The 23,513-nt window shown below is 40.0% G+C and overlaps 3 protein-coding genes across 3 annotated transcripts; all 3 read left to right on the top strand.

Moving 5' to 3' along the window:
* The first annotated feature begins 92 nt into the window (after positions 1-92).
* ntan1 (N-terminal asparagine amidase) lies at positions 93-4,592 on the top strand. The gene is made up of 10 exons (XM_018664850.2): positions 93-346; positions 697-799; positions 1,229-1,294; positions 1,396-1,504; positions 1,614-1,687; positions 1,784-1,837; positions 1,931-1,984; positions 2,068-2,165; positions 2,845-2,958; positions 3,120-4,592. The coding sequence occupies exons 1-10, from the start codon at positions 266-268 to the stop codon at positions 3,288-3,290; spliced, it is 924 nt and encodes a 307-aa protein (XP_018520366.1). The 5' UTR covers positions 93-265; the 3' UTR covers positions 3,291-4,592.
* Positions 4,593-5,078: 486 nt separating this feature from the next.
* LOC108875577 (mpv17-like protein) lies at positions 5,079-9,370 on the top strand. Its single transcript, XM_018664585.2, has 4 exons — positions 5,079-5,712; positions 6,419-6,489; positions 6,907-6,936; positions 7,186-9,370. The coding sequence occupies exons 1-4, from the start codon at positions 5,409-5,411 to the stop codon at positions 7,429-7,431; spliced, it is 651 nt and encodes a 216-aa protein (XP_018520101.1). The 5' UTR covers positions 5,079-5,408; the 3' UTR covers positions 7,432-9,370.
* An 811-nt stretch (positions 9,371-10,181) lies between these two features.
* Positions 10,182-23,499, top strand: bmerb1 (bMERB domain containing 1). The gene is made up of 6 exons (XM_018664749.2): positions 10,182-10,484; positions 14,662-14,782; positions 18,247-18,320; positions 20,211-20,325; positions 21,517-21,599; positions 21,702-23,499. The coding sequence occupies exons 1-6, from the start codon at positions 10,397-10,399 to the stop codon at positions 21,818-21,820; spliced, it is 600 nt and encodes a 199-aa protein (XP_018520265.1). The 5' UTR covers positions 10,182-10,396; the 3' UTR covers positions 21,821-23,499.
* The last annotated feature ends 14 nt before the right edge of the window (positions 23,500-23,513 follow it).

The raw sequence follows: 23,513 nt of genomic DNA, 5'->3' as shown, positions 1-23,513 counted from the left end.
GTAGAAATACTCGCTTAGAAATAGTTGTGAATTACATACATTCGTGCTTTTTAACAGTTGGTGGCGGTGTATCAGAAACCGTCAGCCCGTCTCTCATTGAAACTGTAGAAGAAGACAGCTTTCCAGGAAGTTGGAACCAACAGTGCTCCTGCCGTTACTGCGATATTTGAATAACATGAGCTATCATGCTATAAAAGCATGAAGTTACTGGTCTGTATGATAGTATGTTAAACAGCTGTTGGTAAAGTGGACCTCGCCTTACGAAATGCCTTTGTTAATTCAAAATAGAGGACTAGACCGCATAAGCGCAACAACGGAGCTGTTCGACAAATATCCACATTTACAGGTTTGTTTCCAGAGAGTGTGGCTAAATTTAGCTTGCTGAGAGGCTATCATGTTAACAATATTTTTTTCTTAAAGTAGCCTGTCACGTTATGGAAAGCTGGTAGTTAATGCTAAAGAGAATGGTAATTACATTTATGATCCGACGTGGTCACAGTCCAAATCAGGGGTGGATGATACAAACTGTCATATCATTATATTTTGTTACATCTAAAGTAGTGCAGCCACATAGTAATAAGACAACCTGATTCCAAAGTTAAAGGTTTATGTCTGTGTAAATACATATTAAGTGACACTAATGAGCGTCCGCTTTGACATTTTTTACTAAATTATTTTTTAATGCCTGTGTCACAGGAAAACGCAAGAACATTTCACTCCAAGCCGCTTGTTGATGTCGACCCAAAGTGCCTCTTGTATGTCCAACAAAGAGAGTTTGCTGCAACAACACCAGCAGACAGTAAGTAAAGCTACAGGATAACACATCATCTGAAAACTTCCCTTTTCTCAGCTCATCTTTTTCCGAATTACACAGCAAATCTAGATAAAATAGAGATAAAATAAATGTAAAACATCTCTGGGCCCATGATTTTAATTGGTTGCAATGAAAAACATTTAGGACAATGTGTGTCAGCCATTTGCACAGATATTAAATAATCCATCATGGAGATATCCATCATAGAAAAGACAGAGGTAGCAATGCCTCCACCAGCACAACCTCACGTTAATGCAGGAAGTTGCCACAAAGCATGTTTTTGAACAAGTAGGTCTAGTTTGACTGTTTGGTCTGAAGTCTTGCAATTACTGTAACTGACTCCCAAATAGTTCTCCAAGTTAAGTGTTCTGGATCATGAGGATAATACATGCTTTCTTTTCCTGTCTTTCACAGATAGTGTTTCAGTAATTGGATCTGATGATGCCACTACCTGCCATTTGGTTGTGCTGCGACACACTGGTAACACTCCACTCATTAGATTTATACTGGATGCTTTATCCTGCCGGTGCATATGTGATGACATTTTTCATGATTTAATTTTTTTTTTTGTTTGTTTTTAGGAAGTGGAGCTGTTTGTCTTGCTCACTGCGATGGTTCCAGCACTTGGTCTGAAATCCCACTCCTTGTGAAAGCTGTCACATCACTGAGTAACGTCGGTAAGGAGGGCAGGTATGAAACACATGGACAAACACATGGTTACCATGCCTGTCACTCAATTTAAGCATCCTATTCAAAAGTTTAAATTTCTGTCCTCTTGCCTTTGCTTTCTGTTATGTAGACTTGAGCTCCATCTTGTCGGGGGATTTAATGATGAGTCTAAGACATCCCATAAACTCAGCCATAGCATTCTGGGTATAGTCCTTTTAAGTTCTCTCATGTCTCATTGTAAAAATATGCTGGCAGCATATGAACTTAGTAAAACTTAAAGTACTCTTTTCTACTTTACAGCAGCATTCCAGAAACAGAAAGAGGATATTCATCTGGAAACTTGTTGCATCACAGGTACCTATGCTATTACTTTTTTCATATTGTTTAAAAAATATCCTTCCAATCATGCCCTCATTTAGTTAACCTCTCTGTTGTCTGCCTTTGTAGAAATGAATGATATTATTGTTGATGGAAATCATAGACCGATAGTGTATGGAATAGGTAAGTGATGAAAATACTGAACAGCAAGAGGGATGCAATGTCTTCATTGCATGTGACCTCTAATCATGTCTGTTTCTGCACAGGTGTAAATGTTAAAACAGGGGATGTGTTCCCTTCGTCATTCACTTATAAAGGACCTGCGGAGGAGCTGCGATCAGCACGAACCTTCACCGGGGGACAGGTGATCTAAAATACAATATGTGTTTTCTATGAATAATATGTATGTTTGTATGTAAACAAATTCCATTTGTGTGCCGCAAAAACATTATTGTAGGTTGGGCTCCAGGTAATAATCAGTTATTCTGTTACATGTCAGGAATTGATAATAATAAGATTTCACAGAGCCCACAGAAAAGCAAATTCTCACATTAGAGAAGCAGGAAATAGATACATATTTTTATTTTTCTGTCAAGAAATGACTTAAAACATTATTGACATTAGACAGGCTTTTTAAATTTAATTTATTTATTTATATTTTTTTGTAAACTGATTGTTTAATCCACAAATTGTTTCAGCGATCTGACATTTTTTCTAAGATAAAAATGTTTGCTATATGCAAGTTTTTTGCTTTTGCCACACAGCCAATATTAGCATTAAGGGGGCTGGGGCTAGCTGGTTAGCATGCTAACTTAAGTATAAGTGTTAGAAATAGAAGTTAACAGGAGTTAATTGTTGTGTTGCTTTCCACCATTGGAGACAGCTCTTGGCTTGAGTAAAGGAATGAGGTGGCTGAAATGTTGCTGTTAATGCTAATGTTAGTTATGTAGTGATAGCAAAAACTTACATATAGCACCTCTAATTGTTTAAATACGCAAAAGTCAACAGAAATATTATTAATGAAATTTCCTTTTCCCTTGCAGATGGCTGACATATATGATTCAAGTCAGGGACGGGTAAAAATTGGCCCCTGCAAGTGGTCTCCAAATCTGGATATTGCCTTCTGGTTGTCACAAAATGATGACACAATTTTAAAGGTAAAAGTATTTGGAAGTAATTGACCTTTAAATGTGTATTCCTTCATCCTTTTATATTCTTGAATTTTTTAATATTATTCAGGGATTCTGTTCTGACACAAAACTAGTTATAAGTGTTGTAAAACAGTATTTTACACTAGTATTTCTTTCTCCTGCTCCAGTACCTGTCCACCTCTCCGATGGCTGAACCACCACACTTTGTCCAGCACATGAAGTCCACCATCCAGTTCCTTTTAGAGCACCCTGATTCTGATAGCCTGTTTCCTGGGGGGCAACCACAGTTCTACCACAGGACTGAGAGGGGGGACTGGGAGAGGGCTACCCAGTCATAGAGGCCTGCTCCCATTTTTCACTCAACCTTATCATGGAACCTGACTGTTTTTTGCCTCTCAGTTCATTGGATACACTGTGACCCTTTCATCCTCTGTCTGTTTTTTATTAATTGTGTCTTAACGCGAAAGTGACCCCAGACTGGACCATATGTCTGCTGAATGGCTCTCTGGCTGGTCCAGTAGAGAGAACAGAGGAAGAGTAAGTGATTCTGGTGATGCCTGCAACAGTTAATTTTTGCTCTTAAGAGGTGGTATAAAATCTGCACCATGTACCTCCTGCTGTGTTTCAGTAAGTCAAGGCCAATATCTCTCTATGCTTGACTGATTTACGGATTTTTGTCTTACTATGTTTCAAGTTAAAATGATTTTGTATGTTTTAGCCTAAGAACTACAACTGATTAACTTTTTCCAAAGTGTAAGTTCAGTTATACTAGTACAGAATGAACATAAACAAATTTGATTGCCTTCATAGTACTGTTGTCAGATGTTGTGGCCAGGAAATCAAACCTGAACATTAAGCAGATGTGGGCACAAAGGATTTTGAATTGTAGAATGAAGTGACTGTTTTGTATTTAAAAAGTTGTTGTGCAGTGGTTGCACCTGAATGAAGCAACAGGGACTGTAGTATGATAATGTAACTGCCAGAAAATAGACACAGTCAGTGATTGCCTACACTACTGCAACTTTCAAACTCTGATTGAACTTTACCTAATCAAAAGTCTGAGACCAATAGATGTAGGTGGGAAATCAGTCTATAAATGTATACTTTGGAAATATATGCATGATTTGTATTTATTAGGCTAAAACATGTACTTCAAAACACCCCTTAAATATAGAGTGTGACCTACTGGTCAGGTCACATTAAGGTATGGATTCATTTTGGCACTTTGTTTAAAGAGAATATTAATTGCTAAACTCTGCACTGTTGAAGAGTTGAACGAAGTTTATTTTTTCTACAAATGCACCTTCCTGATGAGAGTGGAATATGATATTTCATCACATGCTCCACATAATGCTGTATACTTGGCTTTGAATGTGTATGTGTTAGAAAATTGCATGTGTAAATGCATACTTCATGGGATCATATGTATTCTTTTCTAATGCAAGAGAAAAAATGATTTCACTAGTTTTGTCTTTTTTAAAAATAGTTAAAAATGAAAACAACATCATACACTGTATAAGGCCTTTTCATCAGTTGTGTCACTCAGAGAGTTGCAATGTGCTTTCGGCATCCAGAGCAACTTGTTGCAACTTGTGAGCATACTGTACCTGTTGTTAAATAAATGTAAATGGTCAAACCTACATTCTTTGAGATGCTGAGTGAATGGAGTTGGTGGGAAGGTGGAATGATATTTGAACTCAGCACTTGAGAATATAGTTATTATATATCACATTACAGATGGACTGATATACTGACCAATATGTTGGCCTATAAATAACAAAAAGCTGCAGCACAGAAATGCCAAAGATATTGTGGTAGAGATTTAGTCTCTGTTACTGAGTTTGACCTTCAGTAAGTGGACGAACTAAATACTTTGAACACAATTTTAAGGGACTGATATTAAAAATGTTTTGTTCCATCTCTTGTAATTTTTTTTTTTTCTGACAGCAAAATCAAATCACCTCGGGTAAACCTGACATTGTTCTGACAGTTCATGTGCTCTGGATACTGTGTAGGGCTGGTCCATCATGGTCGCTGAAGATTTTCAGTGTTGCTCCGCCTTTCAACTCTACTCTGATTTTTCTACGTAAAAAGGGGCGTAGTAATTTTACGCAGAATGAGGCGACTCAGCTGGTTACAGTAGACTCGCAGTCCCGTGCCGGGTGGTGCTCGACAAGCAAGTATCCTACCTGAGATTATATTACTTTGTAACGTTCATTTATATCACAGACTGAGCACTTTGTCGCTTCTGAGTGTAATGAGTGTTTTCCATTGAAAACCGGACAGAGCTGTACAGTACTTGTGATGCCGCGGAGATCATCACAGCGATGACGCTTGTGTAACTGATAGTATAGTAACGTTTGGTTAGCTAACTCACACCTTTAGTTAACGAATTAATATAACATATTTCGCTAACTTCGCGTTTGATTCCACGGGGTGACGTTAAGCACAAAAGAATGCGAAAGGCGTTTCTGAGACATGTTCGTCGGTTCCCGTGGGTCACCAACGTTACACTGTACGGCTGTCTGTTCGCCGGGGGGGACTTCGTCCACCAGTGGTTCTCGCGGAGGGACAAAATGGACTGGAGCCACACGAGGAACGTCGCCGTGGTCGCGTTCAGTTTCCATGGCAACTTCAATTTCTTCTGGATGCGGTTCCTGGAGCGGAGGTTTCCCGGGAACTCCGCCGGGATGGTGATGAGGAAACTGTTCCTGGACCAGACCACAGCGGCGCCTCTGGCTACCAGCGTCTTCTACACAGGTGGGTGGGTTAGCAGTAGGACGGCGGGGGCAGGACAGCAGCTGACAGCACACCACACCACAGCTCCCCTCGGGTCGCACCGAGAACCTGACAGGCAGTTAATGGTTAACTTCTAAACAGATCACATATCTGTCAGTTTGTAACCTGAGCCACGTCCTCTCTGTCCTCTTCTCGTGTGGTGTAATGATCAGCAGTTGTTCATTGTCCCGTCAAACAAACCTTGACTAGCTGAGGTCACATGAAAGACATTTCACTGAGATGTGATGCCCCAAGCAGATAGCGTTAGATTTAACAGTCTACATCTTATCTTAGACCTCAAGAATAAGTTAGTGCTACACATCAAATGTCTCAGTTCTAATAAATGAGACTTGGAGAGCCAAAACCAGCCTATATAAATCCCCCGTAATCCTAATGTGTAATTAAAACAATGCTTATACAGTCATTGTACAGATAATGTTAAGCCAGAGACTGTGTTGCGACATTTCTACCAGTATCATCAATAACACAACTTCAAAAAGCATAACGTATTGATTGCCATGGTGATTATTTCCCCCCACTCCTATAAGACATACAGGACATACTGTCCACATGGTTTCTTCAAATTCTACTTCCACTGTTTGTAAACCTTCCATTCAGTCCGATCATTTTCGAGCTGGCAGCTGCAAGATGTCAGAGAATGAGCTCTCATTTGTCTGGTGTCATCCAGGTGTCAGCTTCTTAGAGGGCAAAGAGGACATCATGGAGGACTGGAGAGAAAAATTCCTGAATACATATAAGGTAAGAAGAAGCAGGGACGGGCTGTCACAGCATGTTTCTCCCTGCCAACATCATCTTCAAGCGCCTGGCACTAAGATGTGCCATTGATAGAGCTGAGATTTGTTGTGACAGTTAATTTGTGACTTCTCTACTCAAAATAGAGAGAAGGTTTGCACTCATATGCAAGACAAATGCCCAGTGTATTTTTAAGACAGTTTATGTACTGTATATCCATAGTTATGTGTACTGCTAAATGCATCATTTATTATTCAATTTTGGAAGAGCTTTTTTGCTGAAGATATCCAGGTACATGCCGATCAGTTACTACGGTTGAAAGATTTGAATTTTTTTTGTCATTAAATGTTTCAGCTGTGTCACTACAGCTTCTCTTCAGTTTTGAAATGACTGATCTGCTTTCTGTTTGTCTCCCTTTTTCAGACAGGGCTAATGTTCTGGCCATTCATGCAGGTAAATATTAACATCTCCTGCTCATAGACGGACATTCTTGACCTTTGGGTACTACATATGGGGGAAAAAAAAAATCTAAGCTCAGCGGTCCACTCATGAATGATTCAAGGCTTATAACAACATCTCACAGAATAAACCTGATGTATGTGAATTTTGTCTATTTAGGAACTAATAATTTATTAGTATGTAACATATAGTGTACCAATATAAAGGCATTAATATACTATAATCTCTATGTGTCACCCTCAGTTTCTGAACTTTGCCTTGGTGCCTCTGTATGTGAGGACCACTTTCACCGGCTGCTGTGCCTTCGTCTGGGCCACCTTCCTGTGCTTCTCACGACAGAGCGGTGACGGCACAGCTGCTGCTGCTCTAGCATGGATGTTCCCCCCCAAAGAGGATGACGCAGAATCCACAAAGGAGAAAGTAGACACTGAAGACAAGATAGTGGCTCCCAAAGATGCACCAGTAGCATCTAAATCTAGTCAGAAGTGAAACATGCAGGACCTGTCCTTGATATGGAAAGAGACAAAACATGAGCAGGAAAACACTGGTCTGAACAGGATACAACTGGTCCAGTGGACAGCTGTCCTGTGTTTGGTTGATGTTGCACTATGGCAGGGTTTGAGATCAAAGTCTCACCAGGGTCAAACTAAAAATGTGACATGACACTGTCAAGTTGGTACGGGAACCAGCTTCCAGCAAATGGAATGTATGTATTTACAGTATATTTTTCAATATTCACACAGCATATCAGCTCAATGGGAAAATACTGTTCAGTTCTACCCTTCCATCTCTGTGCTGTTTATCATCAGGTTTTAATTGTTGTTTTTATAAATGCAGTCTTGTCTTCTCACAAGAGTGCCCTTATTCAATTGGACCATAGTAAATAATATTGAAAAGATTTATGAATTCTTCTATATCTGAAGCTGTGATGATGGAATTGTGTAAGGTTGATGTTTCAGATTCCTCTGCTTTTCACCTGGGAAAGAATTATTTCCACAATGTGGAGTGGCAGCTAACATATTAGCATAGACCATTATTTAGGCAAATTCATAACCATATAAATATCACTCTCTCTTCATTAGCACAAGTGCTTAGACTGTTATCTACGACTGTAACAAGGACTGTCTGCTCTGGTTCCAGTTTACACTCTGGTACAAGAAGTGCCAAATACAGATGCACACTGCACAGGTACCAATAATCAGTTATAATCTAAGGTACATCTGTTCATTAATAATGTACAGATAGGTGATTTATACATAAGCACCATAATGCTCTGAGCAAAGAGGAGGGACAAAATAAAATAAAAAAATCTTTACTTAAACATATCTCAAAGTACATGTTAGATTTCAACATTTTGAACCATTGTCCCTTTACGTATAAATATACTGTGGTAATGATATACTACTGAAGATTAGAGTTTGTCTGACTGATGAAATTTGTCTCAGACATCCATTTACTTGAATGAAATGCTGCCTGCTTGACGTCGTGCTTTATGTTAATGTGATACTGTGGAGTGCTCTCTGTTTCAACACAGTTTGCTTTTCTACATCTTTGTGAAAATGTCACTTCATATGTTTTACTTGCCAGCAGTGACTCTTGAAATGTAACATCAGATGTCTCCATGGTGCAGTTTTCTATAGAGGTCAGTTTTATAAATAGCATGCAGCTTAGAACAAGAGCTGACTGTTCTTCATATACACTGAATTTCAAAAGGTTCAGGGGTACGCTGCTCTCTTCTGTCTCAGGCAGATAATTAACAAAAACATTCAAACTTTTTCACTTGTGTTCCTGTGTATCACCCAAAGTCCTGATGTGTCTATTTTTGGTTTTCTGATGTTGTCTAGAACCTAGTTTGTAGTTATGAATTTTGAAGTAGAGACATGTGCAATTAGATAATTTGATGCGTCTCACAGAGCTGAATTTATACTGTATTAATAATACTATAGTGTTTGAATTTGGGCACTGAAAAACAATGTAGTCACCACTGCTGTTTGATCCCTTTTTACCAGACTCTTAAATTGTAACTTTTAGTACAATAACTCGGTGTTAGTGTAGTATAAGAGAATTTGTTTCTCATTAATCAATTTCTGATTATTTGTATGCTGACGTGCTACACTGGAACTGAAAGGTCAAATCAGTGAATATCATATCAGCAGCTGTAGACAGAGTAATATAACTACATGTAACTCAACAGAGAATTATCATGCTCTCATAGTACAACTTGAAATTTCTTATTCTGTTATTATTTAATTATTCTTTGACAGGTTTTGATATCACAAAGAACAGTTGACAGTGGGATTAGAGTTGTTGGCTATAATGTATTAAAAACATGATTTGACCACATTTTGCACTATAGCAACACTAACTGTAAATACTAAACTGAGATGAATACTATTTATTGTTGAATAAATTTAAAACACCCCCTTGATTCAGTGTGTTCATTGAGCAAACATACAACTACAACAATATAAAAGAAATCAGCTGTAATGTGTGTCACACACTTGCGCCAAGAATTCTATAACTACAACAAAGCCACTGTTTTCTTCTTACGTTAAATATCCCATGTCTGCTTTTTTTGCTACCAGAGATGCATCTTGGGAATGTTTTGGCATGTGTTCAGATAGAAATGTTACTCAGTCCTATGTATTACTCATCGTTTTGCAACTGCACCTCTGTCTGTGTCTCCTGTGGGAATATACTGAGCACAGTATGCACGTTGAAAGGCCTGCCTGCTGCATAGTTAAACTCTGCAGCCTGTGTTTTCGCTCTCTGTGGCATCTGCTTTTCTCACTCAGACTATCTATTCCTGCTTCTAAGAATTCCAAAAAAAAAAACGAAGCTTTAGAAACCTATAAATAAAGTTGTTTCTAAATTTGTAACAGGCTCCTCCAACAGATTCCATTTGTCTAATTTTACCTTATGCAACCAGACCTTGTGTGGAAACACCTGCCACTTAACCTTTAGCGGTTGTGTCAGCATACCAAATAACAACCAGAGGTGCACTGTTCACAGATAGAAGACTTAAAGAGCTATTCTCCCTGATTCCTCTCATGTCTCTTTATTGATAGTAAACACATTAAATATTTTCACGCAGAGCTCATATTTACATATACTATAAACACATTCTTGGACATGGCTGATAATGAAAACTTAGGTGCAACTGTGTGGCTATTGTTTTATTTTTAACGTCATATCAGTGCCAGTGGGTGTCTCCCAGGTCCTCACATCCCTGCCCGCAGTGCGCATGCTCCCTACATCCTCTTCTCTCTCCATCCACACGTCGAGGGACTTGAAAGCTTGAATAAAGATGCTCAACGTCTCGGGTCGCTGGAGCCTTGTCACCGGGTGAAACTCAGTTAGACTATCTGGGAGGACGCACTCAGAGGAGCGCGGAGAATTAGCAGAAGGACATCCTCGCTTTCTTGGTATCGGCGCGCGCGGGCACTCTACCGACATGGAACTGAAGAAATCTATTTCGGACACCGAGCGCGCGCTCAGGAGCTACGGCGCCGTGTCGGAAACGGCATGGACAACGGACAAAGGTGAGCGTCAAAATACGGTGTTGGTGTTCAGCAACAGACGGCTAGTGTCTCCGGCTTTGTCCGCTTATGTTTCAGTGAGTGAGAACCCAGCGAGCAGGGAGCGCTGAAACGGTTAATGTGTGACTCACAAAGGTTTGGGTTGGAGCTACTGTATCAGTCAGCGGTGCCTTGGTGCTAAAAGGCCTTTTAATTCCCCGACATGCACATCAGGGGTAATGCGCGGTTTATGAATGAATATGAGCCAAGGAATAGACCACAAATACAGTAAGCCCAGCACATTTTGAAACTTGTGTGTGGTCATTTGATTCAGCCTGAGCTGAGGCAGAAACATGAAGCAGGAGCATGAACAGCTTAGAACAAACATGGTCCTCTGCTCTATTATTCATCTAGAGTGAGTGTTTAGAGACTGTGGGCAGTTTAGGGGACAGTTTTTCCACATGTTCATAAAGTATATTCCATATTTAAGGTATTTATTTTTGAGAACAACTTAAATTGTGCTGATATGACTCATAACTGCATACTGAGCACAACAATAACTGTTTCTTCACAACAATAAAAGCTTTAATTGACATAATCCAGCAACTTAAACCTGAACAGTTTCAGCTACAAAATGAACATTATAGGATAAAAAGCCCCTGAATTACACGTTTCTATTAGTTTGTCCTATTATTATTTTGGTTAATTTACTGATTAATTGGTCTATAAACCTCAGAATACAGAAACAACAACAACAAAACACCCACAATATCTCAGTATCCCAGAGTTCAGTGTGACGTCTTTAAATTGCCTGTTTCTTTCCTGTTTTCCTTGACCAATGGTTAAAAACACCAAAGTTTTTTTTAAGCAGCAAATTCTCACTCAGGAGAAGCTGGAATCATAATATGTTTTCCATTTTCACCTGATAAATTTGCATTTGATCTCCTGTCAGCGACAAAGTAGCTACCACAAACTCCAGCCTCACAGTTTTAACAAAAATAAACATTATCAGCTGCGGAGCCACTGTGGGAGATGTTTCTGTTCTTTTCTCCGAAAACCAAATCCCAGGTGATAAAGGGGCGATGGGTGACGCATGTGTTGACAGAAGCAACAAAGTGATAACAGATATAATTTCAGATATGCAGTGGCTGGTTCTACTGAGGATAACTTGTCACAGGGGAGCAGGGTGTGAAGAAACTTCCAGATTAAGTCGGGGGGGGGGGCAGTGGATATTTTTAGTCACAGATCCAGTCATTGCTCTCTTTCTCTGTCTCCCACAAACACACACACACATACAGATAGAAAACAAGACAGAAGTAAAGCAGAGCGAATGTCCCTCCCCCAACTTTATCTGCTCTCATTTCTAAAACAAAGACAAATACTCCCTGTGTTTACCTTGCACTTTCTATTTTGTGCTCTGCATCTGTTTTTTTTTCCTTTGGAGAGGGGGGTGTGGTTCAGAGGCAGTAGCATCAGCAGCACTGTGTGTATACAGTGTGACTGCAGGATGTGTCAGGGGCGTCTGCATTGGATGTCATACAGATGCTGACATTTCCCTGTTGTGGAGCCTCCTGTGGCCGTTGCACCACGCACCATCCAGGCTCTCCAGGCTGTTTATTCCTCATTAAATCATAATCCTGAAGTACACTGATGAGCCAGGTTTGTTTTTAATGGAACAGGGGTGATTCGAGCTGATTAATTAGGTGTGTGGTTTACATCTGCTGTTGTGATGTGAGGAGCAATGTTGCTTGATGAAACTTTGGAGTTAACCTTCCCCTGCCCCTGGTAAACAAGCTGCTTTTAATTAGGAAGTATCAAAGCCGCTCTCTCCTTCTGAGTGATGTGTGAGTTGCTTGCTCAGTTGAGAGGGGGGCTGTTAAGACATTATTGAGCCGGCACATTGCCACTTTTAATGCTCCATTCGGGACTTAATGCTGCTTGGTCTTATTGATGGTGAGCACGTGGCTGAGAGTGGGCAAATAAAAACAAGAGAAAGAAAAGGGGGGGGAGTGTGTTGGTATCGTACTGCGGTTCCATTTGACCAGCTCTGATTTGGCGTCAGTGTCTGTTACCAGCAGACACTTTTGGGTGATGATTCAACATCAGCAAGGCACAAACAAACCGGGCCCTTCTGTGCAGACTTCTGTCTGCTGTGGTGAGTCAGCTCTGTCCTCAGCAAGCATCCACCAAAAGTACCACAAGCGCAGACTGCAGTTTGCGTTGCTGCAGGAGGATGAAGAGCTGATCCACTCCTCTGGAAATACCATGCAGAAATGTCGTGCGTCACATCTGACAGCTCAGAATTAAAGCTGCAAATAGTTTGTTTACTCAGGTGTATGAAGACCTATCAGCATGTGGACTGGGGATTTTATCCTCTTACAGTGTGGTTGTGTAAAGAAGGGATCGCTTTACACCCAGGACAGGAGGACAGATTTCATTACACAGTTTTTTAATGACCATATGGACAAATGAGTGTCCATATGGATAAATAAAGATTGACTTTAAGACGTGTGAACCTGTCTTTGAAGACATTTTATTAAGCAGAAATGCAAAAAAAAAAAAAAAAAAACCCCACATCTGAGTGGTTCCAGCCACTCTCATTATGGTGCATTTGCTGGCCCTGGGAAATATTCATGCTCTGTACAAAAAGGGAAGATAATGATTCAGGTCTGCAGAGAAACCAAGTGAAGTTTGATGCATGATTACTGGTATGTCATTGTCTTGCAGTATGTGTAAGTGTTTTCGAGATTATCCATCCATCCATTATCTATACTGCTTATTGTTTGAGGGTCATAGAGGGCTGTGGCCAATCCCAGCTGGTACACCCTGGACAGATGGCTAGTCTATTGCAGGGCTGACATATTGAAACAAACAACTATTTGCACTCACATACACACCTAACATGCATGTCTTTGGACTGTGGGAGGAAGTCAGAGTACCCGGAGAGAACCCACACAGGCTCAAGGAGAACATGCAAACTCCACACAGAAAAGCTTTGGATTTGATCCTGGAACCTTCTTGCTGTGAGGCGACAGCGCTAACCACTGTGGTTTTTGAGATTATTCACTTAAATTTTTAACTTTGTTTATAGAAGTATGATTAAATATTACTTATCCTGACTGAAATAACCATGATGATGTCACTACGATATCATCAACGATATCATCAACTTTATAAAGCCACAGAGGGCATTGTCACAGGCTGGGTAGTGATGTGTAGTATGACGCTAAAGAGGAGGACACCAGGAGTCCATGATAATTCCACAAAATGAATGAAATACTGTCTATTTGTTGTTTGTATGCTGTGAGATGTTGGTAAGGTCAGTCTGTTGCAGGTGCTGCAGCATTACTAGTGGTCAGCACATTGATCAGTGGTCTGTGTAGTAAGTGTTTAGTGGTTGCAGAGTCTGTGCATGCTCTTGGCAGCTATGGAAAGTTTGATTTCCAGCTCGGGAAAGGAAAAGCCAATCAGCAAGAAGCTAGAGCTGGTCATTGATCCATGTTAGTATTTTTTTTTCTCTTTTCCACATCAGCAGACACTTAAACAACTTTCCTCTTTGTAAAATCAGAGTGCCTGTAATATATTCTTAAACTGATTTTGTGCATGCCATACTCACATTTTCACATCACCAGTGATTGAAGCCCTTCAGTGGAAAGCAGTCATTTGTGCCCGAGGCACTGCTGTGACTATAAACTTCAAATCACCTCTCTCAATTACACATGCTGCTTTCTTTCCAAATATCATGTTCTTGGCTGCTGTGAAGTGACACGTCACAGGGAGATGATGTGACAAGTGTGTTTACCAAGAGGCTGATGCCATGAGAAAGTTTTCAAGGATGAAAAATCAAAATTGAAGAACTCTTGGATGCAACTGTCACATGAAATCATAGAAGAATGAACCTCAAATTAGATACAGGCATTGTGCTGCTGTAATCTGTAATTTGGCCATGTGTAGTGAGTATTCTCTCTAATTTAAACCACTTAATAAGCTTCAAACTCTGAGGCACCGTCCAAGGTGAAGAGAATTGTGTAACAGACAAAGGTAAAGCAGAGTTGTCCTTGTGGAGGAGAAACAGCCTCACTACTAGGACACTAGATGTTTGTTTCTCCTGCTCACCCCTGTCTGTTCCCCTCCTGTATTATTTAGTCCTCTTTATTAATTTTTACTGTGTGTGTGTGTCTATCATCTGTCTGCCTCTCAGGTCACTCAGATGTATCCATGGCAGAGAGCACCATGTCTCCAGAGGAGATCGAGGTGGAGATGGCTCGTATCCAGCGCCTGCGAGAGGTCCTGGTGCGCCGAGAGTCAGAGCTGCGCTTCATGTGAGTGTCGGTTTTCTATGTTTTTGTAACACCAACTGTAACAGAATGTGACCAAGGTTTAATCGATACAGTGTCACAACAGTTCCTTTTTCTGTCCCTGCAGTGGATGATGAGGCTGGTCTTGTTGCCATGGCACAGCTGACACTGTCATGACGCACTGCAAAGACGTCAGGTGTTGTTTTCTTTGTGATATAAGTTCAGACTGTTCGATGCTGAGAGAAGCGCTCCATTTGTCCATTGATTATTCATGGGGCTGGACATGCCAATAGCAGTCGAATGAGTCACCATGATGAACTCATTGGCTCCTCATCAGCTACAGCTTCAGGGATTATGGATCAGTCTGTGATTCTGTATTATTTCCTCTGTCTAAGCCCTCACTGCTTTTATCACAGGAATGTTGTGTCTGCGCCTTTTTGGGCAGTGTGACAACATGGATGTTGATAAACTGATCAAACAAATACTGAGTTTAATAACATAAAGTACATTAATCGGTGAGTCACAGAAAATGCCCGAGGTAATGTAATAGCTGTCTAATTTTTGCTACAGGAAAAGCAGCTGACACCATTTGAATGTTCAACATTTTTGCTTGAAATATAACATAAATGATGAATTGATGTGTTGATAGACTGATCAATTAATCGAGTAATCACAGTACATGTAGGCTGAAAGGGAATGACAACATATACTGTAGAAATCAAGCCTCAGAAATTTTGCAATACCATTTATATTCAATAGAAATGTCTCTTGATGTATTAAAATATTACAGGGAATTTTTCAAATCAGTGAGCAAGATGATTTTTGCACCAATAAATCAAAAGACTTTTTTTCAGTTATTTAATTTGGAGGAAAATATTACACATTTCTGTTCAGTTTAATTTCTAGAAATTTCACTATTTCACAGTGTATTAATATTGTGATATAGAATTACCTATACTGTGATGAGGATTTATATTTAATTATATTTAATTTTAATGTGAAGTTTACACTGCTGCTCAAAGTCCACTCTTAGTGAGGCAGGAAAAATATTATTCTTATGAAGTGTCCAATATTGCACCTTTATGAAAACAAATTGAATGTGGAAATACAAGCTACCGTCTCAGGCAGTTTATTTTTCTCTGTTGAGGCCGTTTCAAGTTGTATCACCATTGTAACATATTAAACTGAACAGTGCATTTTTGGGGTCATTACACTGATAACATCTGCAGTGTGACGGTTGTTGTGTCGGATAAAGCTGAGACACGTCTTAAGAGGCCTCGCTCAGTTGATAATGTTAGTTTACACACCCACTTGAAAAGCTTCATTAGGCCGCCACGCTGCTTATTGCTTACGTCTCTGTTGTCAGGCTCTGTGTGACTCAAGACAACACATAAACACACACATATACACACACACACAAACTAGCAGATGGAGTGTCAGAGTGCAGAAGCTGCTGGAATCCACAGACAGCACTGAGAGAGTGAAACACAAGGCAAAACAAGGGAGAAAAAGAAGCTGAAGGGAGGGGTCTTGGGGGAGAAAGAAGGAGGAGGGAGGTGCAAAACTGGAGCAACAGGGATAAATGCAGAGGGAGGAGGAGGAGGAGGACGAGGAGGAGGAAGAAGGAGGCTGTGGATGAGTCATCGGCCTGATCTATCACAGGGAGAATTAAATCTGTGGTAGCTGTCACTGCTCTGCAGAGAGAGAGAGGCGGGGATTTAGGGAGGAAGAGGGGAAATTGTCGAGGCCCCGAGGGTGAGACGTCAGGGCTGCAGGAGGCTCAGAGAGCAGCGTGGATTGATTTATGTTACATGTTTCCCATCTGCACACACTGTCTTGATTTGTGACACATGGTGGGGCTGAGGCTGTGATGTCTTCATGACAAGAACAAGACAATTAATCAATAATTCAGATGATAGAAAATTAATTAAAAACAATTGTCATATCTGATTAATCATCTAGTGATTTATTTAGCAAACTAGAATTATGACCAGAATCATGTCTGTCCAGAGTGATATTCTGTATGGTCACAGTCCTCCTCTGTTCCTGAGTTATGGTGTTGAATAATTTATAAGGTCACAGTGAAAGTGACCTTTGACCTTTTGGATATAAAATATCATCACTTAATTTTCTATCCCAGTAGATATTTGTGTGAAATTTTGTCATAATTAGTGTATTGATTCTGGAGTTATGGCCAAAAACAGGTCTTGTGAAGCCCCTGTGTGACCTTGACCTTTAACCTTTGGCCACCAAATTCTAAGCACTTCATTCTTGAGATCAAATAAATGTTTGCTGCTAAATTTAAAGAAATTCCCTCAAGGTATTCCTGAGATATTGCATTCACGATAATGAGACAGGCAATCTGATCAAAATGTGAGGATTTGATTTTATATCACTGTATATTGAATATATTTGGTTTTGAACTGTTGTTTGGATAAAATAAAATCTGGGAAATTATGATGACCATTTTTCACAGTTTCTAATAGTTTCTTATTTTTTACACCATTTTATTAATTCGATCATTTGTCAAAAATATTCAGAATCAATAACTAAACAGGACAGTGTCTCTGGCTCCGTGTGCTTTGATTCTTTGCACTAAATGCCAATGTAAGCATGCTAACACTCTTACAATGAAAATGCTAACATGCTCATGTTTAGCAGGTGCTGTACTATGTTCATCATCTTTACTAGCGTGTTAGCATGCTAACGTTGGCTAATTAGGACAAAATACAGTTAAGGCTGGGGGAAATGTCATTACTTGTGCAGGTATTTGATTATAAACCTGAGTATTGGACAAAATGAACTTTTGACCTGATGATGGCGCTAGATGAAAACTCATGGGAACACCAAAGTTATTAGAGTTTTCCTTGAGGGGGACATGAATGTGTGTACCAAATGTCGTGACACTCCATCCAACAGTTGTTGAAGTTTTAATGGAAACCAACAACTTCAAACTTGAAAATCAAGGATCGTGCAAGTCAGGAGACACATCGTCTGGTATCCATGAATGTCCATCCAATAAGTGTTGCATCTCAGTCTCGATCAAAGTGACCAACTGACTGACACTGCCATTCACAGAGTCATGCTATAGAAAGATAGCAATGTTCATGATACTAATAGAGATGGAAATAACCATAAGTTGCAGCACTAGCTACATTTTTCATTTTATATAATTAGTATAATATTCCAAGTTTTAAAAAATCAATCTTTGCAACTGCAGTAGGCAGAATATTTCACATCACCTAGATTAAATATTAAGAAATGGTGCCTATTGTCAGGTAAAGTTTTTGATATCATTTTCATCCTCCCAACTCATTTCTCAGCTGTGTCTGCTTTCCTTCCAGGGTTCATCATAAAATATAACTGTCCTACATCATTTCTGTCAGATAAAGACATTCAAAGTGGAAGTGGAAAGCAGTTAATAATATCTGTTGTTCTTTAATCTGATGGAAGCCAGTGATTTACTGTTTTCTTTCTCATTTTTTCAGGATGGATGACATTCAGCTCTGCAAAGACATCATGAGTTTAAAGCAGGAGCTGAGGCAGATTGTCGCAGTACCAGGTATCATCCAAACCCACACACATAATACTGTATATTCTGCCTCGCAAACAAGCAACATCAAGAAAACCAGCTGCAAGCCTTTCAGGAAATAAACCACTCTAAATTGATTCTCCTTGTGCAAAAGTGTCCACACTCCCTGTCTGAATGTGACCAAAAATAGAGTTTTTGGCACAAAGTGCTTGTGTTTGTTGCTCGCCAGAGTCCCGTAACCTCAGCAGGCGTCATGGTGATTTATAGGAGGTGTCATCACGCTAAACTACGCAGGACTGATCGTAAGTCTCAGGGATGTGGTGGAGTTATGAGAGGGAGATCATCCAGCACACACAAACACACATGCATCATCACTGTCAAGGCGATATGAGCTGAGGAAAGCTTTCCAGGCAAGGTGTCCAAAATGAATCTCAGTAAACACTCATTTTGACTCCCTTAAGGTTTTTGTGGTAGCAGAGCACAGAATCAAATATTGGTTTAATTCCTTCGGCCCTAGTGCTGTCTCTGTATCTTAAATACTGCAAGAATGCGCTGCTGACCCATCACACGACATAACACATATTATCAATTAAAAAACAATAGATGTCTAGAGTTTGCTAACATTTGCTGACATCAGTCACTGTAAGCTACCACGGCTGCAGAAGCAAAACCTCTGAGCTAAGTAAGGGTGAATTTTACTGCCAGTGAATTCAACTTTTAATTTGTAAGTGGAAGGAAATGCTGTTTTAGCCTTAAGGGCAACTTACACACTTGCTCTGGATCTTTCGGCCATATTACACAGTACTCTTCAGCAGGAAAAAAAAAACAAAAAAAGGGAAAAAAGGAAAAGTCTGCTAAATTTTAATTATTCTGATTCTTCATTTCATTTTACTGTTCTTATCAAATACTGTTTCCTTATTCATTTGTTTTGTTGGGTGACAGATTAGTTTTGTAAATGAAAATTTGCACAAGAAAAAAATGATGTGACCGCTGTCTCCTCAGTGGTGGCTCATCTTTGATTGCATTGTATTATTCTGTTAAGTGTCCCTGTCATTTTGTCTACCCCCTATCCATTTGGGATTATTGGTCACACACTGCACATTGTCAAACAAAAACTGCCCCTCGTCGACATTCCCACCAGCCACTGGGGCCTCATGTATGCAGTCGTTGGGGGTTCTGGCATCCCATTACTTCACACCAGCACAATGAGAGTCACGTGACAAACAGACCCTGCATGCTGTCTCTTCTCTCCCACTCCTCTGACATTGGGTTTCATGCACCGCAGCCGCGCTCCCCTCAGATTGTCCTGCCCCCGAGGGGATACGCGCTGTAGCCGCACTGCTCCACTTTATTTCCGGATGGGAAAAAGAGCTGATGTTTGCAGTCATTTTTCAAACCCTTTTCCCAAATAGCCTAGATACCAGCAGCGCCAAACAACCTGCCTCTGCAGCTGTCTGCGCATGTGTCCATATGTATGTGTGTGTGTGCGTGCACATTGTCTGTTCATTGTCTGTTTTTCTGTGCTTCGGAGTGTGAAGGTTAGGGAAGTGAGACAAGGCAAAGTGGATGTTGTGTTTGTGGATCTCTGACTGTGAATACAAATTTCTTCTCCAGATGAAACAAAAAAGAGAGCTCTTTTGCATTTGCATAATTAAGTCAGAGCCTTATTTGTTATAAATTATACATGAGCGTTGAATTAAGGGTCTGTTAAGGGTTTGTGCTGTGACTCAGTGTTGAAGAGCCAGGATTGCTGTAAAGTCAGTTTTTTAAGGTCAGTTGCAAGTAACTGCATTTTTATGTTACACGAGGAAGTGAAATATTAATGCTTCAGTTCTGCCTGCTTGTCATCCTCCCCTCAGGCCACTATTTATTTGCTTATGACTTTGCCTTTCTTTCATTTTCGTTCTTCCTTTCCCCCAGAGAAAGAAAAAAACAAGAAGCATAGGCAGCGGGAAGAGGAGCTGATCCTGAAGATCCATAAACTGGTGCAGAAGAGGGATTTCCTGGTGGATGATGCTGAGGTGGAGAGATTAAGGTAGAGCGCTCCCACATGTGGGCTCAGTCAGTATCTGGGATGTCATCTCCAGGAGCTGAATGTCTGTTTGTTGGATGAACTGCATCTACTGTTTCTTCATTTGATACAGGGTGGTTGAGAAACAGTGAGAAGGAGACTCATTAGAGTAAATGCGTGGAGCAAATGTGAGCATGAGTGAAGGCAGGGGACGGGGTCACTTCATCATCAGAACTCTGCCTGCTGTGTGTGTGTGTGTGTGGGAGGCTGAGTGATGACCGTGGCTGTGCATTGTCATTTTCTTCTTCCTCCTCCTCTGCTGCCACAGATAACCCACAGAGTGTGACACGGAGATAACATTCAGACAGACATGATATAAAATGATGTAACAGGCTGGTTTTAAATCATTGGCAGAGCAAACGTCTGTACATTTGAAAAGGTTCATTTTGCAAGTGATCAATCAGAATGTTATGTGTTACTTTTAATGGGACCATCAGAATTATTCTTTATGACTCACAATAGAAAGCTGTGTTAACTGAGCTACTTTTATGTTTTGCTGTTGCTGCAGAGCCAGAATTAGCATTAATAGCAGTTTACTTACCAGTCTAGAAAAAATGTTGCGAGTTCAGCATCAAACTTCTTTCCTTTAATCACCAACAGCTGTCTCCAGCAGTAGAAAACAGCACCATTGTTTTGCTTCTAGTTCTATCACTTTTTTTTCTTCAACTGAAGTTAGCATGCTAACCAGCTAGCCCTTTTGATTGCAAGTAAGTATAGCATCTGGTCTGTCCTGAAACGTAGCTCTGCTCAGAGGGTGTATTCTAACCCCTTGTATTGTAAACGCAGCAATGGCTGAAGCTCTTGGCAAGTGACCATCACCACCACCCACTTCGAACAAAAAGTCAGCAGCAGAGAAAACTTACAAATAGTACCTTTAATGTCACATTTATGCCAGATTTAGCCCTAGTTTGTGCTTCTTGTGTATTATCATTACACTCATGTGACAGAGCTAAGCATCAGGTTTTTTTAAAATCCATTTGCCACCTTGCAACTCTACAAATACATTGTTAATAAAAATAATAATGTAAACATTAATATAGATAAAAATACCAGACAGTAAACAATATAATTTAATTGTGTTCATGTTTTACAAAGTGAGCAGCTGACAATTTGCAACTGAATCTCCAGCTAAGATGTGACTGTATCATATCTCAGGGAGCGAGAGGAGGACAAGGAGATGGCTGAGTTTCTCAGACTGAAGCTAATGCCTCTGGAGAAGAAGCTCAAAGTCGCACAAAGTGAGTGAGAGGTTAAAAATAACCCACGCACACAGTCAGAAAGAGACAGGAGTATTGCGCATTTATTTCCATGGTGTGATCATTTCTCTTTCATTTTCCAAGATCCTCCAAAGCCCAAGAGACAAATCCTGGAGCCACCCCCCAACAAACCGTCCATCACCAAGTCAGGAGTGGCCATTATTAAGGACTGCTGCGGAGCCACCCAGTGTGCCATCATGTAACTGACAGAGACCTCTTTACGACCCCATCCACCCATCCCCATCAGAAACAAGCACTCACATCACATGATATGCCATATATCACTTCCTGTGACTCAGAGAACCTCAGTTAGCTGTTAGTCTCCCCTGGACTTCAGGAGTCAGGTTTCTGATTTAAATACAGATTCAACCAAAAAGGGGCAGTCGATCCCTAATCAATACTCAAGAAGCTGCTCAAGTGAAGACTGCCTGTCAGCTGTGTATGTGAAGTAAAGGGGTATTTAATGGATAAAGTAGACTTAGGAACAGAGAAACATGTTTAAAAAAATCAAAGAAATAAACTGTATGTGAAACAGATTTCATTATGTAACATTCCTTTTCAAGGTGGTGATATGATCCATGATATACCTGATACACAGTAGATGTAGGTAGAGCACTACAAGCACAATGTCCACACAGTGAACTATAAATGCTGGGTTTCTCTGTCTGACAGGAAAAAAAAAAATCTGTTTTCATCTAGTCATGTTTGATAATGAGTATTCTTCCATTTCAGCCATTTAACACAAACCAGTGAACCTCTTTCACTTTCAGGAAACCTACAACTCTTCATTTTTATCATAGCTACCAAGTGAGAGGAACACGTGGCTCAGACAAACAACATGGCTGCAGATTAGGTGAACAATGTAAACCGGGGTTGACGCTTTTGTACTGGAGCTGAGAAATATTTTTGACTCCATGCTTGAGCAGCAGAATAATTCTCTGAACACAAGGAACTGGAAGATTTAAAATGTCTCTAGTGGTCACACAAGGCGTACAAAATAACAGATGCACTAAATAACTAATGCACTAGTGCAACCACTGCTACACAAAGTTGGCTCATATTAGACTGAGTTTTTCAAAGCAATGTCAACATGAGACACTTAAAAGATTGTGCCCAAAGTGCAGGTGCATCAGTGAATTCAAAACTAAATAAATCACTTAGAATAACAGAACAGTCTCAACAGCTGCTCCTTTGTATTCCTCACATGATTAAACCACAGGAATATAATAGCATAAATGAAAAGACATATGAAAATATGATTTAAAGATAATTTTGTAGAACTGCACTGAAATGTGTCCCCAGACTTTTGCATTACACAGTATAAAAGCCTTATACGACCCACTTCTCGCAGTGTTTCCACTAGTAAAGCTTTCATTCTTGTGTACTCCTCTATATGCCAATACATAAATTATTTCATTACATAGTGGGGTGTCTTTTTTGTTTTTAAATGGTCCACTTGCTCATTCCCCAAAAACAACACATTCCTGGCCATACTAACATCATCTCAGCCAACAGCTACCAGAATATTGACTGTGGTAGTATGACATCATTCATAGTTATTATGGATATTGCAGATATTGCTGACAACAAACAACTTGCATCCTCTGATTTTAGTCTTGCATTTTTATGATTAACACCAGGAAATGAATGCAACTCTTGTAAATGCCTACAATAGATGGTGTATGTTTGAGTGTATTTAGGTCTTTAGTGACTCATGTCAAGCAAAGTGTTGCTCTTTGTCACTTTACCTTCCTTCTGATAACTTAGCGTTCTGTAGTAGTAGTAAATTTATGAAGGTCCTAATGTTGAATATTGATCAAATATGCAGAAAATAAGCTGATACCTGTACATATATGTTTAAATAAAGAGCATCTTTCAGGAACACACTGGGTTTCT

Source organism: Lates calcarifer, linkage group LG5 (assembly GCF_001640805.2).
Source record: "Lates calcarifer isolate ASB-BC8 linkage group LG5, TLL_Latcal_v3, whole genome shotgun sequence".
Taxonomy (NCBI): Eukaryota; Metazoa; Chordata; class Actinopteri; family Centropomidae; genus Lates; species Lates calcarifer.
Note: the sequence above shows the minus strand (reverse complement) of the source record. Positions and strands in the feature narration are given on the sequence as shown.